This window comes from Haplochromis burtoni, unplaced genomic scaffold (assembly GCF_018398535.1).
Source record: "Haplochromis burtoni strain Fernald_Lab_line unplaced genomic scaffold, NCSU_Asbu1 Contig_139, whole genome shotgun sequence".
Classification (NCBI taxonomy): Eukaryota; Metazoa; Chordata; class Actinopteri; order Cichliformes; family Cichlidae; genus Haplochromis; species Haplochromis burtoni.
The window spans coordinates 594,499-612,831 of record NW_024582500.1 but is presented as its reverse complement, the minus strand read 5'-3'; the positions used below and the strand labels follow the sequence as shown (position 1 = coordinate 612,831).

The window sequence follows — 18,333 nt, the reverse complement described above, 5'->3', positions numbered from 1 at the left end:
TGGAATTGTTGTATCGATTTTCTGTTTCTCGCTTCAGCTGCAGCTCCTCTCAGAACATCATGTGCGTATATGACACTTATCAGGATGGATAAACCCATTTCGGGGGGGAAACGCCTTCTGTTGCAGCGCTCCTCAAGAAACACCTCTGTGCAAGCAGAGAGGGTGTTTTAATGAGATTAATTAGATCGCTTATGAGTGATGGTCCTCCACCAATTACCTGGGCCATAATACCGTTTTCCTCCACCCAGGGCGTCGCGCTCTGCCGAGCGGTGCCAGCCTTCTTGCTGCAGCGGGAAATGATTAATCATCTTATCACCATCCCAAGAGATAATATGACAATAAAGACAAAAGCCTCTCTGGCTGGGGCTGTTTAAAGCCAAGAACCGCTTCCTAAATGCCGACTCCAGAGTTCAATTAGGCGATACGGGTGTAGCCTTTTAGAATACAAGCTTCCTCGGTGTTGTAACACAACACTGCGGAGGTCTGACTCGAGGTTCATTCCTTTTCTATAATGAGGTTCTGCAGTTCACATTCCACCAAATGACAGAATATCAGAGGTGCTTTGGCAAGACAGAGACTGTGCCGCGGCTGTTTTTCATTCCTGAAGGAGAACAGCGGGGTACGGCCTCCCTCACATCTATTTCCTTTTCCTTGCTGAAGGGCAGGGAGGGTCACAGACACAGAGGGATCACAGCGGCGAGCATGGCAGCCAGGAATCAAACCACAGCAGGATTCAGCCACGGATTGGAGAGCCGGCGGCCGCACGCAGTGCGCTGTGCAGGCTTTTATTGGCCCTTCTCCATCACACCTGTCACACATGATTGGGTTTGTAGAAGCGCTTCCTTCAGCTGAAAAGGCCAAAGTAGATTATGGGGGCAGGCGAGGTTGAAATGGAATAACCAGTGGAATGGGGCCAAATATAACGCCGTGCTGTCTGAATGCAAATCGTGATTGAATTACGAATGATTTGTGTAGTTTAGCGTAAAGTCTGGCCTGGTTGGAACGGGGGGGGTGGCCAAACATTTTCATGTCACAGACCCCCCCACCCCCTCAACCTGCGGGGAGATGAAACTGAGACTAAAAGCTAAAACTGCAATAATCATCCTTACACTTAATGTAACATCTGTAATTGCAGAAGTTCCTATGGAATTGAGTTGCAGTGATATTAATCTATTTCTCAATTTGCCGAGGAGCCCCAGGAGCCCTGTCACAGCCCCTGGAGGTCCTCTGACCCACATTACGAATACCAATGTGACTGCAGCTTTAACATGCAGAGGAAATGTGCTGTTTTCACACTAGTAATGGCTTCTTCATTTTGATGAGTTGAGACCAAAACCAACAATCACAACATCACACGATTACAGAAACACAGGTAAATACTGTTTTTGGGGAGGACTAGTTCCAGCAGTGGATGAATATGCATGTCGTAATCTCTGCAACTCTGCTCTGAAACCTCTGTGCCATTTATTTGAAAGCTTTAGTTATTTATGGTTTTTGAAGATTTTAAAATATACATACATGCTGTATTATTGCAGATAAAGCTATCCAGCTTTATAGAATGAATTCAAATCATCTCCAGCTGCACGTTAAAGTCATACACAAATAATTAATCAGGAATTATGAACCAACAGGATTATGGGTGTGAAAAAAGGGCTATTACGTATAATGTATTAAACCTTTGTAATTTTTTGCTACCTAAACAGGATTATGAAGTCTTAAAGGTCTAAATCCTTGTTTTGACACACATAAAAAAGCATCTTAAACTCTCGTGCGATCCTGCTTTTCATGAATACCATCTGTATGAAGGCACAGGCTGGAAAGTGCACCTTCCTCACTGTTTTCTACATCAATTTTCTGCACCATATTTATGTCTGATCAACCATTCTGTTTTCCCGTGCCCCCCTGATGCTTTGCTCTTGGTTCCAGCTGCGCAATCCTGAAAACGTCCCTGAACACAACAAATTCAAAACAGTTCTTCAAACTTGTAGACTGCTCTCCCCTCTGTGTGTTATCTGCCGCACTAACCGAGGTCAGCATATTTCTACCTGCCAGTGATGCAGATTAAATACCTACAGAGCACAACTGATGTATTTGTATAATTAGTAGCTGTAATGTGATTGCTGTATAAAGAAACTAATATGTTACAGACAAATGGAATGTGATTCCAGTAATGTGTTACCCTCGACACCGGTCAGCAATAAAAGCATGCTACATTAGCTTGTAGCGATAGTCGTACCTTTAGGTTTATTTATTAACACCACTTTAAAAGATTCGATATAACACTGTGAAAGCTAAAGGCGCCCCAGATGTGTTTGGGTTTTGAAAACAGCAGCCTAAAGAAATTATGTATTCAACTTTCATAAACACACAAAACTTTCAAGAAAAGTTAAGCTGGTTTTGGTGGTTTAATATAATCTTTTTTAAATCAGAAAAGAAACGTGTTAAATGTTAAACCCAATAATCTTTTAAAGGGGAAAAAACTAATATGCTAAATTCCAGCTTCATATTTTTATTCTTAGTCATTTTTCTTATACTGACCCTGGGTGCTTTCCATCAAGCCTTTTTTTTAGCCCCTCCCCCTCCCCTTAAGGCTCAAGTAACCCAGGCCTAGAGATCAGTTCATGACCATCTGGTAACCAATGGTTGTTAGGGAAGAGGTCTTCCTCCGCCCAGTTGGTGAGTGGCTGCTAGAGTTTGCTGTTAAATTGTTTGCTAAAGCCAAATTCACTCAAGCCCAGAAATGAGCCAGTGGTCCTAGAAATCTCCCCTGGCAACCACTGGTTGCTAGGGAGAAGTGTGTATTTGTGAGAGGTTTTCAAGTGGGTGCAAAGAGGTATAAAGTGCTGCACCCAAAACGTCCTCGTGATTGCTCTGGGCGCCTTTTGAACCTGGTTTCTTCCTGTTAAAAGGGAGTTTTTCCTCCCCACTGTCACCAAGTGTTTGCCTAAATAAAATGTGCTTGATGGTGTATACACCTGTATGATTGTAATTTGTAATATTGTTGAGTCTTTACTTTAAAATGTAAAGTAGCTTGAGGCAACTGTTGTGATTTGGTGCTATATCAACAAAACTGAACTGAATTGAATTCAACAGAGAAAATGTGAAAAGTGTAATGCAAAACAGAAAGCACCTTTTTCCGTTGCAGAGGTAAGACAACTTTTACTTTAAAGGTGAGCTCGCTTTTTCAAATTGCACTACAGCGCAGAGAGTGAAGGGCAAGTGTCTGCAGATGAATCGGCGTCTGTCATGTGACTGATTTCAGCTGTTTTTCACTGCCAGCATTCCAGGTCAGGGAATAGAAAATTTTCCAAGCAACCAAAGGTCACCAAGGGGTCACCGACAAGTCTCTAGGCCTGTGTGAGCGAGGCATGAGCCACCTTTTTGTCTAACTGGCTGGCTTGAATTGGCAGGTTACAGCTGTATCTGCTCTCATTGACATCACACAGATCAAAAAGTAGAAAAATTACTCTGAAACTGGGTGTTTGGAGGAGCCTGAACTTTTTGGATCTTTTGGATATCCAGACCTTATAATGTGAAATTCCCCCCATATTTAGATGAAATGTAAATGTGTATAACATAGTGTATAACATAAAGTAATGAGAAGCACTAAAAGCAGTTTCTCTGTGCTTTGTATGTTTGTCAGATGGCGCTGTTTTTCTTTCCCTGCCATCCTTCTTTTGACATTATATTGTGATCTTGTAATTACATGTGATTATTTCTGCTAGATATTTGTCCAGCTAATTTTATCCACACGGCATTCACTGTATGCTCTGTTGCTATGTAACCTGCAGAAAGGTCCATGCGGTAGGGGCACCGTGGAAAGGATGTCGATTTCACTTGATGGAGGAAAAAAAAGCAAGTTGGATTTTTTTCTTCTTTGCTCTGATGCCAACTTCAAAAAGTGAGAGGAAGGCGGGCAGCACGTTAGACGGAAAGCAAACAGGCAAACCTCGGTCGGTGTTTGAGTCCATCTTTATTACTGTCATCACCCGTGGAGGTAATGTTGTTCTCTGGGCTGATAGGTTGTCCAACGCAAACAGTGTCATGCGGCTGTGGCGCTGCTCTTTACCCAGCAGACCCTCTGGGAGGAATGCAAGATATCTTCATCTGGGCGCTGCCTCATTATGGCTTCCTCTGACAAACACATGCACACCACTTCCTCTCCTGTCCAATATACACTTTCCCTCTGCCAAACACACGAGCTTAATCTGAGCAGCACACACACTCAGCCACACTTTCGCACTAGTTTCCTCACTTTCTCTCTGCCGCACACACACCTTTTGGGTGTAATAAAACAGCGGATCAGAGTCATTGGCTGCTGACAGGGACTGACACTGAAACCTGCTGTTGTTGGAAGGCTGCCTGGGAGATGTTCATTACTCACAAAGCTTGTCGGTTTGGACAGGAGAGGAACAACGGTCTTATTAAGTGGAGACCTGGAGCAGCCGTAGGGGAAATACACATACACCCACGCGTGCACCCACATGGGCTCAGAGAAAGTTTAAAGCGCGTCTTCAGCTGATAGGCTGAGAGAAGTTGGGGGGGGGCTGTCAGAAAAATTTAAAACTTTCCTGCGAGGGCAGAATGTGCTGAGTTAGGCGTTTGACACGGCTGACAGACAGGCAAATCGTGACATGACGACACCCTAAAACGTCGACGGTGGAGCCTCAGAGCGGAGAGGGGAGGTAAAACCGCGCGTTTCGGAGGAATGCGAGGGCCTCGTTCTCGCAGGAGGCTGCTGGTATTGATTGGAGTTTCTGATGTCTGTCTAGCTCATTGTATAACTCTCACAAGAACAGATTCAATATTCCCAACATGGCTGAACCTAAAGCCTTGTTTCCATAGTAACTCTGCTCTCTGTCTCTAAACATAGCCCTCCTGACTGACTTTAGCTCTGCTCAGATCATCAAGCACAGCTGAAGAGGAGGTAGATGCGTGGACATGGACGATAATGTTCCTGACTTGAGGCGATGAAACGATTTGCGAGCTTGTCGGAACGGCCGACGGCTCGCTGTATTTACAGTCCAAACCGGTTACAGCGCCAGAGCGGGAGAAGAAGAAACGAAACAAGGTGAAAAGAGGTTTCTCATTCCATCAGAGAGTGCTCATCCATCTTTCATAAAGAAAAAAAAAAGATTTACAAGGCGACACTTGTTGATCGCACCAATGAGGACACCTGGGTGTGTTTGCTGCCGTAGAGTTTTAATCACAAAGCTCGCAATTCATCTCTGAGCTGCTACTTTTCACCAACTTTGCAAAATCTTAAAATAGCAGCATCTCTCTAAACAACCTGCTCCATTTCAGCCTCGAGCAAAAAAAAAAAAAAAAGGGAAGGGGGCGTCATAAATCAAAACTACCGCACTTGTGACGGTTCGGGGACGAGAGGGGAGTTGGCTGAATTTGCATTTGATGCAGACGTCACTGCACTTTTCTTTAAGGTAAATCTCCACTACTAGATCTTCCAACGTAATGGGGTCCAGTGGGACGCAGATGAGAGCATCTGAAAGCTAGGCAGAATCTTTAAAGGCCTTGTGTCCTCATCTGTCACGGCAAATGGGACTTCTGATACTTCACACAGTGCGTCTTTATGTAAACTGAATAAACACCTTTACATGTGCAAACTGCACCAAACCTTTAAAGGGGACCTATTTTGCTTTTCCTCTTCTGTTTCTCTCGTTTGTTTTTTTGTCTTGCAGTTAGGGTCTAGTGGCTTTGCACAGTTCAAAATAATCTATATTTATCCTTCCCACTGGTTTTGCCCATCGGCTCATCTGCTGCCTGAAACAAGCCGTTTTAGATAACTTCTCTCCATATACAGTATAAAAGATGGACATTACTTATTTGGTCGTGATGTCCCAAGCTAAGCCTGCCTATGACTAGCTATTTAGCTCCTCCTTTCTGACTCATATATCCATTAAAATTTATAAAATGGACCTAATCTTCTGTTCAATACGACCTAAAAATGAGTTACTAAGCAAATAGCAAAAGGTCGAGTGACTGAGCAAAGTGTTTGGCGAGGTTATAACTGCTGGTTGTTGTCTGATGAAGTTCTATAAGACCAGAAGTGTTCATGCAAACACAGGGGTCAAGGATTGTACGTGCATTATTTATACTGTCTTCTCTTTCCCTTTAAGCTGACTATCTTCTGATTGGCTGCCCCTCTTGAACAGGTGGGTTGAGTTTCTGTGACCATAGTCGTGTAGCTGAGATAACACCACGTATATCAACTCTCAAAGAAAAGAGCAGAAAGAAAACATCTAAAAAGTGGCTGTTTATCTGAAGCCTGAACTTTTGGAACTTTGCACATTTTCTAACCACTTTGGTAATGTCTAATATGAGCATCCAGGACTGTAACTGGGGATACACCAGTCTAACTTTTTCCACTTCTAATACCACACTGATACCTTGGCCTCAGGTATCTGCTGCTACCAGGTCCAGTGTTAAATCAATAATGTGTATTTCTCACTCTGAGGAGTGAGACAGAAGATTATCGACCTATTCATTAGAAAAGTATAAAAAGACAAATGTATTTATGCTTTAAAAAAACATTTATTTGCATTAGCGTTATTTCAGCCTTGTGTAGGATTAATTACAGCACAGTGCTGTAATTAATAGTCACAGTTTCTCCTTTAATTTCCTTTAAGTTACCATGAGTGACGCAAAAGCTTCCAAACAAGTGTTAAACCAAACATAATGACAGAGAAAGAGAAACAGACCGAACTGCTGTCGCTGAAGCTCTTCAGTCGTGCCAACTCACTTGTACGCATATTAAGACAAACTGGTGTTGCTGTAGCGAAACACTTTGAACTACTGTTGCTTTGCTGTTAGCTGACTGCTGGAAGTTAGCAGATTGCTGCCGATGCGTGGGGTAGTAAACACAAAACATGATAGACCTGAAGAGCATAGCTAAGCCCTGTCACGGATGTCTGATCTAGCTTTTGGTGTCAGGCTATCTGATCCAAGTATTGGATCGCTCTATCCCTAACTGACAATAAGTGAAAGCGTAACAGGTCCCAGCTAATTGTTTTCTTTCCGAACGAAGAACCTGCTGATGTCTGACGAAACCTTGGAAGCTGCAGCACTCTTCCTGCTCTGGCTTCGTTCTTTGGCTTGCTGAGCTGTTCTCTGTGGAGAAAAATGGAACATGATGTAAGAGGTTACATCTGCAGTCAGCGCAGAAAAGTCAGATCGATATATCGAGCATCTCTAGATTAAAGTGTCTGAGAGGGGGCATAAACAGTGCGAGGATCCCCTTATCAGTCGCAGTGCTTTGCTTCAGTTTACATACGTCAACATGTGAAGCGTTTCCTTCCAAGCTGACAGAAAAAAGCATTCTGGTGTGAAAGCAAAGCACATTTCAGCTCATGGTGAAAGCTGTGTCTTATTTTGAAAAGTTTCTTCTCAAATCAGATCTGCTTTTAAGAAGTGGCTGACTGAAAATATGAAATATTGAAGGAGTGCAAGAAGGAAGAGGCCGATATATAGCATTTTCCAACGCATGCTATACATCAAAATGTCACACAGCCACATCATGTGATGTTATTATAGGCAGTATATAGCTTTGTGAGGGATAATATGACTTTTGATCAATGTGTTTGACCATGTATCACATTACTGCCAGCACATGTGATCCTCAACATGAGTGATGGCGCTTTCTCTTTATACAGGGATAAAGGAGAGCTCCATCTGCTGTGCACCTTAAAATGTTAGACAAATTGCTTTTGCCCCCTAAGCCCTTTGGCTTTAAAAGCTGGTGCTGCGGTTGTTATGGGTGCTGTGATGCGGAGTGTGCACATACGGCTTTGTGGCAGACAGTGCAGAGTGTCTGCAGGTTGTCCAGAGAGCACTGGCCTCCTCCGCTGTAGACCGGACGGATGTGGTCAACCTGCCAGAAATCCCCTTCAACAGGAGCTCGGATCATCTCGTTCAGCTGGAAGCACACCGGAATACAACAGTGAGCGTCTCAGTACACCGGCTACCCTCGGATGTTCCCTCACACTGCTCTAAATTGCCTAAAACAACGTTTGATAGCGCTCCCCTCCCAAACCATCCATCTATGCTAAAGTTAATTCTTTGCACTGATGTGATGTCTTTAGTAAAGCTCAGCCTTTCGCTGGGTACTACAGTGACCTAAATTGTTACTTTACAGCACACACAGGCACAGACAAATCATTCATATTAAACAAATCTCTGCACTGCGGGGACATTTCTGCAATGCGCCTCACAATAAAAGAAGATAAAAAACAGTCTCAAGCCAAAAAAATGCATCCCAGCAAAGCACATAACTGGCAAAATCCAGGAAATAATGAAGGCAAACTGCAGGAAAGGGCCTCTGATGGAAGTTTATTATGCTGAGATTAATGTAAGCCTGTGTGATTGTGAGGATAAGACCAGCTGATGAAAACATCATTTGTGCCGAATTGATGACAGCAAACTTTGACCTCATGCTATCCATCACCGTTTGCTGCCTCAGGTACAGCTGTATAAATCACCAAAATGTTTGTGGCCTACATTACGGGCAGCTGGAGGGAAACTTAATCAGGGAGAGCTCGCAAGCCTGCCTGACAGAAATTAGGTTAAAAATACCGCTGGGAATATCGTGCTACAGTTAAGGTGCACACTCCTAAATGCCTCAACTTTTTGTGACTTTTAAAAAAAAATTCTGCTAATTACATTTTAAAGCACATTTTTCACTAGATTTAGAGGAGGAGAGTTTTCCTCATACAAGGAAAACTTACATAATGAGTAAGTTTGTAAGTAAGATAAAAAAAATGCATTTGCAATATCCTGAGTAGTATTTCAGGTGAGCTTCTGTTTTAATTGCTCTTTTTTTTTTATATGTTTAACTTGTTAAGGTGATAGTCGACACAGTAACAGTTATTTTATCAGTTAAACTGATGTCTTTGGAGGCAAAGGAGAAGGAGTAGAAACACAGACACAATAAAAATACACAGTTCAATTCCTTTGACTACTACAGAAAATACAGCAAGACACCAGTGTTTTGCTAATAAGGGAATACTGTTTCCATGAAAGAGTGTACATGATCTGCAACAATGCTTAGGTAGGCGGTACATGTAAAAGCGATCCACATGGATGCAGGACCCAAGGTTTCCCAGCAGAACATTGCCCAAAGGACCACACTGCCTCCACTGGCTTAGCTTCTTAGCTCCCAGGCAAGTAACGTGCGTTCACCTGACCATCCATGTGATGTAAAAGATTATTCTTTTTTAAAATAATCTATACCAGTCAACAGTAGCAGAAGTTGTTGTTGAACGTCTGAGATGCAACAGAAATAAGTCAAAGCTAATGAGTAACTAGCTGAACCATTTGAAGACCCGTAGTGCTTCTTTGTAAAAATGTACTGAGGTCCACTGGGCACAGTGTGGATTCACTAGCAGATAATACTGTTGTGAATCTGAAATTTATTTTATGAAGAAAATATAAAAAGGAAAAAAGTGGAGAAAACAGAAAGCAAGAATGGGAAGATGACAGAGAATAGAGACAAAAAGAAAAAAGAGAGCAAGCAAGTGGAGGAGCTTAAGACAATAGAGAGAGAGAATCCTGGTGGGAAGAGTTCAGGGCCCGAAATCTATTTTCCTACTTTGAGAACTACTCTGCCGACATTAAGGCAGGGAGCTGGAATTGATCCCAACAGATTTAAAGAACAGGCCTGCTCACAGGGCCAGAGTTCAGATCTCTCTCTTACACACTCTCACACAAGCTCTCACACATTCGAGTCAATTGAGCCTGCTTTTGTGCCAAAAGCATGCACTTTGGTGCACCTTACCTCACTACTGCACACTTACACACATACTGAAGCTCCTCTCACAAGCACCTAAAGGCTTTAACACATCCTGAAAATCCACACGCGCATCAAAATACCGTTACAGCCACACCTGTTATACACATGCACGCCAAAAAGAGAGCCCAAGCTACAAACATAGACACATATAACCATTCCCACTCTCTCACTCTCTCTCTCTCACACACACACACACACACCACACACACACACACACACACACACACGTACCAAACCCCCCCAGTATGAACCAAAGAGTGAGCCTATAATCTCAAGGCTTCTCCACCACTGGTGTCTTATCATGTGGCTGAGTTTGTTTCCTCTAAAGCTCGGTGCATCGATCGGCGCTGATGCTTCTGCCGGCGGCACTGGAAAGAGGGGAGGAGGAGTGAGTGTGTGTTTGTGTGTGTGTGGGGGGGTGGCTTTGCAGGATAACAGCCAACCAAATCAAATAGGCTTACTGGTCGAGGCCTGGCACTGGGAAAAAAAAAATCAATGGGCCCAGCAATCCATTTACTGGGAGCTGGCCCCTTGGAGTGCAGATCAACCTGCGTGTGTGTGTGTGAGTAGATGCATATGTGCGTAGGTGGGTGGGATGGGGAGTACAGGGTGCTTTTATTTTTGCACTTACATAAACACACAAAGAACTTCTTTGTCAGTTCTTTGGCTCACATAGAGAGACTGATGTCGGTTAATGTGTGCATTTTGATGACTGTTTATCTAACAAAGTTGGTACAAATTTTCAATATTGAGGAGAAAACATCCTTATATGAAAAAAAATCTTAACACCTGAAACATCCAACCACATCAAAATAAAATTCCCTCAGGTAATGTGGGTGCTAATCACCAAATGTTAGCATGCTATCATACAACTTTAAAACAACGAGCAAAACCTGTATGTATAAATGTTTTTTTAGTTCACCCACGCATTGCTTCCTGTTTAAAGGGAAAAACAGATAATTTTCAGACACTCAGTCTGTTTTTTTTAATAATGAGAAGTATAATGAGATTCCATGTAGTTTTAGTTTGTATTAAATATTTGCATGTATAAAAATGATCATGATCATCATGATGTAAAATCTAAAAACATCAATTAAAACATAGCAGAATCAATCCCATTCTGCTTTCCTCTCAGATAAAAGTAAGGCTTTCTTGCCATTTTCGCACTTCCTGTATATTACTGTCTTTTATTGGTCTCATTTGGCTATTGTCTCTGGAAGCAGGATTAACTCTGCTTGACTCAGAGACATCTTTATGGGATAAGCATTTTGAAGGCACGTCTGCGCTCAAGCTCTACTTTTTGTCCTGTTAACAATAACTTGAGCATGTCAAGCTGAGAAACCAGCAGCATTAACCCGTAACTCTGACAGGAAACTGATGGCAGAGACTGTGTTAGACAATCTGCCGCTGGGTCAGCTTTCACTGCTCTGAGATCCCTTACTGTCTATGCTTTGTGGAAATGGAGCTAGCATTTGCAAGAAAACCATCAATCTGCGAATTACTGTTGTAGCAAATAAATTTTATTGTGCAGTGTTTTTAATAAAGGTTTTTAATAATTGCTTTACCACATTAGCAAAGAAAGCCTTAAGGAAGAGGAGTGCCAGCTGCGACCATATCCGGTTTAATAAAACAGGCAAGTTTGCTTATTAAGTTTACATACTAAGTTTAACCAGCTGTTTTGCTAATATATCACCTTCCTGTTCATACACATATTTAAACGACTTTTTAAAATCAAGCTGTAGGGCTGCGTTTCTGAACTCTAATAGCTTTTCATTTAGAGACGTATCGTCCTCACAGAACAGCCACAGTAAACTTTAATATTTTATGTTCAATTTACAAGTAACACTGTTTCATGTAAAGTAATATTTAGAAGACATATACAGACTATGACCCCGATTCTGAAAATGTTGGAACACTGTATAAAACACAAATGAAAAAACAGAATGCAATGATATGCAAATCTCATAAACCCATATTTTATTCAGAAAAGAACACACCAAACAATGTGTAAACTGAGAAAATGTACCCTATAAAAACGTCATTTCCAAGTCCACAGGAACAGAATGGTTAAAAAAAGTTGGCTATGCCTACCACTGTGTAGCATCACTTTATTTAGACAACAGCCTGCACATATCTGGCAACTGAGGAGACCAGATGCTGGACTTCTGGGAGAAGATTGTTGTCCCATTATTGTCTGATATTGGATTCTGGCTCCTCAGTATTCTTGAGCCTTCTTTTCTGTATTTTTCATTTTATTATACACCAAATGTTTCAGTTAGTGAAAAGTTTGAACTGCAGGCAGGCAAATCGGTTTACCATGCTGTTGTAATAGCATGCAGCTTAACATTGTCTAGCTAAAATACACAAGACCTTCCCTGGAAAAGACGTAGTCTGGGTGGGAGTATAGTTTGTTGTCTACAAACTGTATATATGTTTAAGCATCAGTGTGTCTTTCCATATGTGGAAGATGCCAATTCCATAGGCACTAATGTACCCCATACCATCAGAGATGCAGGCTTTTGATATGAGCCCTTATAACAAGCTCGATTGGTCTCTCTCCTGTTCAATCCTGGCGATGTGGTGCCATGTTTCTCATGTTTTTCCCAGTTTTCAAATTTTATTCCATTTTAAATAAGAGAAGACAGCACCATTTCTGCATCATGTTAACATTTAGCTTCTTCTTTGCACGATAGTATTTTAACTGGCACGAGGAACTGTATCCACAGAGAATGAATTCTTGAAGTGGTCTTGCAGTGATTTCCATGCCTGTTTGTAATGCAGCCTCCTGAGTGCGCGGAAATCCCGGACATCCAGTGCTGATTTTTGATCTAGTTTCTTGCATACAGAGATTTCTCCAGATTCTCTGAAACTTATTCTTATTCTGGTAAACTGGTATTCAAAGTCTTTGCAAATTTACATTGAGGATTCTTAATCTGAAATTGTTCCACAATCTGCAAACAGTTTGCAGAGCTCTACCTCTCCTACATGCTCCTTTTAGTACCCTTTCGTCTTACTGACCTGTTGCTCATCAACCTAATTAGTTGACATCAAATTAAACACAGCCAATATTTTTGGAAGATTAAATTGTCAAACTTGAAACATTTGGTATAATTTCTATGTTCTAGTGTGAATAAAATCTGGGTTTTTGAGATTTGCAAATCATTGCATTCTGTTTGTATTTACATTTTCTATAGCATCCAAACTTTTTTTGGAATTGGGATTGAGACAGCTTTTCAGTCAGGAAGAAGTGCAGAAAGGTGAAGCCACCCAGGAAAAGTAAATCAAGCTGCAGCGGGCTGTCAGCTTGTGTAAACGAATAAAACACAATCGCCTTTCTGTAAAAGTTGCTGCGCGCCACTGTGGCCACTCCTTTGGTTGTATAAAGGTCTACAGGAAAGAAATATGACATAAAAAAGACAGAAACAGTGGTGTGGAGTTGAATTTCACATTGACACAACTTGCCTCGTTGCACTGACTGACCACCATAGTTAATGGCTGTTTGGCACTTGAAAAAAAAAAAGTTTCTTCAGCTCATTGGTGGAGTTTTCCTGAAACGTGGATGAGAGACAAATACGAAACAGTGCCTCCTCTGCTCTATGTCCCACCTGTTTGAGTGGCAGCTGGGTGAGCCAAGTGTTCTCCAGGATCTCCTTTCGCTGGGAGGGTGGAGCATCACGAACCTTAATGAACAGGTCATGGGCGTGGAGGCCGCAGTGCTGACAGATGCCGCGCTCTGCCTCCAACACCTGAGACCGCATGTAAGTCTGGCTGGAGCGCAACTGGAACTCCTCCTGACACCTGTGGGTCAAAGCACATAGAAACATCTGCACTACAGAAAGAAACTTGTGATTAACTTCTTTCTATTTTAAAAATCATTCACATAGAAAGTTTTTCTCATGTTGGTTAAAAAACAGAAGCTGGCTTTTGAAAACCATTTAATCGAATTAAGACTGCCAGGAAAAGGTGCAGCATCTCCAGAAAAACTAAACCGAAATAGGTTTGCTTTAGATTTTCCATAAAAAACTTTTATTTTACATTGGTAATGGTATCAAGTTTGGTAAAGACCAAATTTGACTGATTCCCCCCCAAAAAATTTACAGGAAAAGATTTGGAAAAAGACCATTATAGATGCAAGAGTTGAAGTCTAATCTATTTTAGTCTTGAGCAAACAGTATTCTTTCTACAAAGAAAGCAAACAACAGGGTGAAGTCAACATTGTACTGCTGTGTTTCTGAGTTTGTTTTGCACACAAACTCTTAAAGCTCTGAATATAATTGAATTTTTTGGTGCCAGATGGGTGGGCTTCTGCGCAGAGGACAATGAGTACGGGGAAGTTTGGGGGGAAAAAAACCTCCCAAACTGTGTGAAAGTTGATGTAATATGTTTTTGTTTGGCTGACATCTAATCAAAGACACTGCTGTTGCAGTAGACCTCGCACATCAGGTGCACTGAGATCTATATTATCTACAAATCTGCTCCAGAACTTTTGAGCAATTCTCAAGTTATTACAAGTTGGAAATGTCCAGTTTAGCCCGTAGCTTTTCCTCTAACTGTATGTAGTTAGTGTTGCAATACCTGTGGCTGCAGAATCGAGTGTCCCACGCTCCACCTGTGGTAGAGCAGGGCTGCTGGCAGGAGAGACACAGAGGGACACCCTGACTGTCCACAGCCTGCAGGTAGCTGGACTCTGTTGATGATTGTGCATCTGATGTCCTACAGGACTGATTGTCCTGCCTGCTGTGAGAGAGACAGAGAAAGGGGAAACATAGTCGGGAGTGAAGAAGTGGTAGATGGTAACTTCAGACCAAAAAGACATCATTCTCAAATTCTCAACAGACGGTTGTATGTTTGTAAGTCAGATGTGGTACTGAAGGACTTCAATGTCCAAACACCAGATTTGCTATCATGTTGCTCCAGCACAAACTGAGCTTTGGTGTAAAAGGAGTGCAATGACACGACTGTGAGTAAAAAGTGAGAACTCAGAGGTTTATGTGACTGTTGCATATGAACGTCACAGAGTTCTTTTTTCAAAGCGCAAACTATAGGGAGAATAATATTTAAATCATGTGCACAAACTGATTTGCAACTTGCACTTTGCTGATAATTGAGCTAATATTTAACGCAGATAAAAAGCATGTCTCAATTTCTGAGCTTGATATGGCTGCAGAGGATAGGTAGACGTAAAGACGTAAAACCGTATAGATGACCCAGCCAGCTGAATTCTAAATTTGCTCAGTGAACTCAAAGATGACCTGGATCCTCCAACCTAAGGGAGTCACGCAATACCAGCAACATCAAAACTTCTTACACTCATTTACATTAATGAACTGAAAAACTTCCCTTAATAAAGGAAAAAAAACTTTCTTTAATGCAGTTTTATTACACTAGAATTTCAGGACCATGGACAGCGCACGAGGTTTTCGCCTGATCTCGTGAGATCTAACACATGACTGTTTTTAGCTGCACATACTTTGACTCTCCATGAGTTACATATCGCAGATATGTTATCTATATGGAAGTTGTCTTAATACAAGAACGCTACAGAACACAAGGCTAAAATACTGCTGTGCAGTTTACAGTCCTAGATCAGAGCCTGTCTGAATGACTCGAGCCTGTTTCCATTCAAACGACTGTCTGCCAGATTATCACCATAGGCCTACATTTAACATACACGCGTATCCCCTGTATTTATATGGTTTTCTGATTTGTTGTGTGCCTGTCCTGTTAGTAAATTACCTGCAGCTGGATATCATCTCTTAGTTTGCAAAACTAACCACACCTACCAGCACTATGCCCTGTATTTTTAAAGAGCGGAGCATTTTATCTATATCACAACAGTCATCTCAAGGAGCTTTATATTTCATGGTGAGCTCAGCAGAGAGAGAGCCCCTATGATTTCAAACGATGATGATGATGAGAAAGCACTTGGCGACAGCGGGGAAGACGAGTTTTCATCTTAATTTTTCAGGTGACCTCAGGCGAAAGTAGAAAACACGGCGAAGAGGAGCACAATAAAACGTCAAAGTCAAACAGGTAAGTTGAGGCCAGGCATCCCGAATCTCAACAAAAACAATACAAATGAATTAGTTATAAAAATAGTTCCCATTGATGAAGGTTTTATTCTTTTCAACAAAGACGTTAAAAAGATTCACAACAGCTTCTTTCATTAAACACCGTGTTTAATGTGTAGCCACTGACCTTGAATCTGAACATGCAGTAGTGTGCAAAAGTCTTAAGACACCTCCTCTCACTTGTTTATAGTTTGCGTCATATTTTAAAGCGCCCTTGAGCAATAGTTCCCCACATTTGTTTCTTTGGATGCTTCATCACTGATTATCGGTCCTTGTGCGTGAACATTTTCACAGGAATACTTTTTTGCCCACTTTTTGTAAGTATAAAAAAAACACCTAATGGCATGAACCACTGCTAACTTAGCAAAGAAGCGATTTTAAATTGTAGCTTTAGGCACTTTTTCACTAGCAGCCTGTCACAAAAACACATCATTTGTTCTCATTTCTTTAGATGATTCTACTAAAAATACTAAAGATAACACAGTCTGACGTGCATAAAATTGTATTTTTTGCACCACCAAGCAGACTCCCAAAGAGCTATTAGCTGAAAACTTGACATATCTCGGCTTGGTGTGTCCTTAAAAAAATATGGATCCAAGACAAGTAGGGGACATGAGAAGAAATGTCACACCTTTCTCTAGTAGGCAAGCAGTATCGAAAAGCCATTTGTGTGTAAAAAACAGAAAAAAATCTAACTAATCGACTAAGACCTGAGAGATGCATGTGGCCCTTCAGTTCATTCATCTACTGCTCACTGAAGCCTTATCAGAAGTGATTTCAGTGGTACAGTGGCTGTCAAGAAGACATTATTAACGAAGGGAAACAGGGAGAAAAATCTGTAGCAACAAGTCTGATGTTGTGATTAATCCAAATTTGAATTTTTTGGTTTACCTGCTCTCCAAAAAAGACTTCAGGAATGTCCTTCAAGAAGCCAAGAGAACTATTCCTGATGGCTAATTAAAGAAATGACAAGAAAGCTGCCTATGAGAGTTCAGGCTGTGTTGAAGCATAAAGGTGGTCATACCATGTATTCACTTTCAAGCTCATTAGAACTGTACAAACTCTCTTTTTGCCTTATATTCAGGATTTTCGTGTATTTTTGCACATTTTTATAACTCGCTGCACCCATGTATAAAGAAATGAGGGATCAGTCAAGACATTACCCTGTAAACCTGATCTAAATTAAACAAAGCTCACTTTCTTCTACAAACTGCAAATACATTTCAGTGTAAATATCCATGCAACAGAAATAAATCAGTTTTTTTCCTGTATATTTAGTATATTACAATGCTCTATCTGCAAAACATTTCTAGTATGTGTATCTGCGTGCATGTCCGTCTGGCAGAAGACAGCAAATCTGGGCATTTGCCATGTAGTCCCAGCAGGGTGCTAGAGCCACGTTGGAGGGGACAGATGGACTAAATTCTCTTTCCCCATGGTTTACAATTCAGAGAGACAGCAAGAGGAACAAAGAGCCAGAGTGACAGAGCACTACAGAAGGAAATTTAATCATTGAAATAGAGAAGAGAACCTTCTAAAAAGGGAACCTTGCTGTTTCAAAGTTGAGAATATACCAAAAACTGGAAGTATCATGGGACAAATGGTGTGCCAGCAAAGTCTAGTCGATGAAAGAGAGACACAAATAGACTTTTTACTTGTGTGTCCAAACTGAGAATAGTGAAAACATCCAGAAAAGCCAGAAATATGTCTTTTAGAAACTGTAAAACATCAATGCATTTGCCAAAAAATGCATGTGAATCAAAAATGTAGGTTTATAGATGTAGAATGTTTACCACCTTCGCTCATCTCTGGTGCTCTATACCGAAAGAAACCAAAGGCACCAACGAGATCTGACACTGGTACGTCCAGCTGTTAATCGAGATTCTTATTTTCCACATTTTAGCATGTTGCTTTCATGTGGATAGCAATATAAAGACTGTTTCCCTTCAAAATGGACACTAGTGGCGTATGCTGCATGGCAGGATTTCCTTTTTAGCCCACGCCCAGGCATAGGTGGCACACTTTAAGATTAACTGATACCTTCAATACCAGACATGCGCTTGTTTTAAATGGATGTATGTTATCAGAAATGTCTGTTTCTTTAGTTCACAGTCAGTTGTGCTTATCAGAGCAGAGTGACTCAGAATGATTGCAACAGGTTGCCAATGTATCTGTGTTTATAAACTGGACAACATTTACTTGGAAAACATTGCCAATATTTTAGAGAATGATTGCAGTCAGTCAGAGTCAGACTGCTACTGTTTGGAGACAGGTTGCCTCCCATCAGATGACTTGTGCAGATGCCTTACAATCTAAGAGCTTGCTGTCCTTTTTTTTACTCTAGTATAACTTATAGCCACAGTTCAAATGTCAAGTGATATCAGCCAGCAGGAAGTATTAGCAGGAACTGAACTGAATTTGTTGTTTTGAAGGAGCAGTTCAATGTTATGTACAAGTTTT

The 18,333-nt window shown here is 41.4% G+C and overlaps 1 protein-coding gene across 7 annotated transcripts in view; it reads right to left on the bottom strand.

Annotated features, from left to right (window-relative positions):
- Positions 1-2,500: 2,500 nt before the first annotated feature.
- The window catches only part of zranb3 (zinc finger, RAN-binding domain containing 3), a 143,815-nt gene continuing 127,982 nt past the window's right edge, over positions 2,501-18,333 (bottom strand). For 6 of the 7 annotated variants that reach the window (XM_005933920.3, XM_005933919.3, XM_005933923.3 and 3 more), the window contains 4 exons: positions 14,378-14,539; positions 13,408-13,600; positions 7,799-7,930; positions 2,501-7,125 (listed from right to left, as the gene is read on the bottom strand). In XM_005933920.3, coding sequence (XP_005933982.1) covers positions 7,018-7,125; positions 7,799-7,930; positions 13,408-13,600; positions 14,378-14,539 — 595 coding nt within the window. In that variant the 3' untranslated portion in view covers positions 2,501-7,017. The remainder of the gene's footprint in view (positions 7,126-7,798; positions 7,931-13,407; positions 13,601-14,377; positions 14,540-18,333) is intronic. The other variant, XM_042224494.1, reaches the window with a different exon arrangement.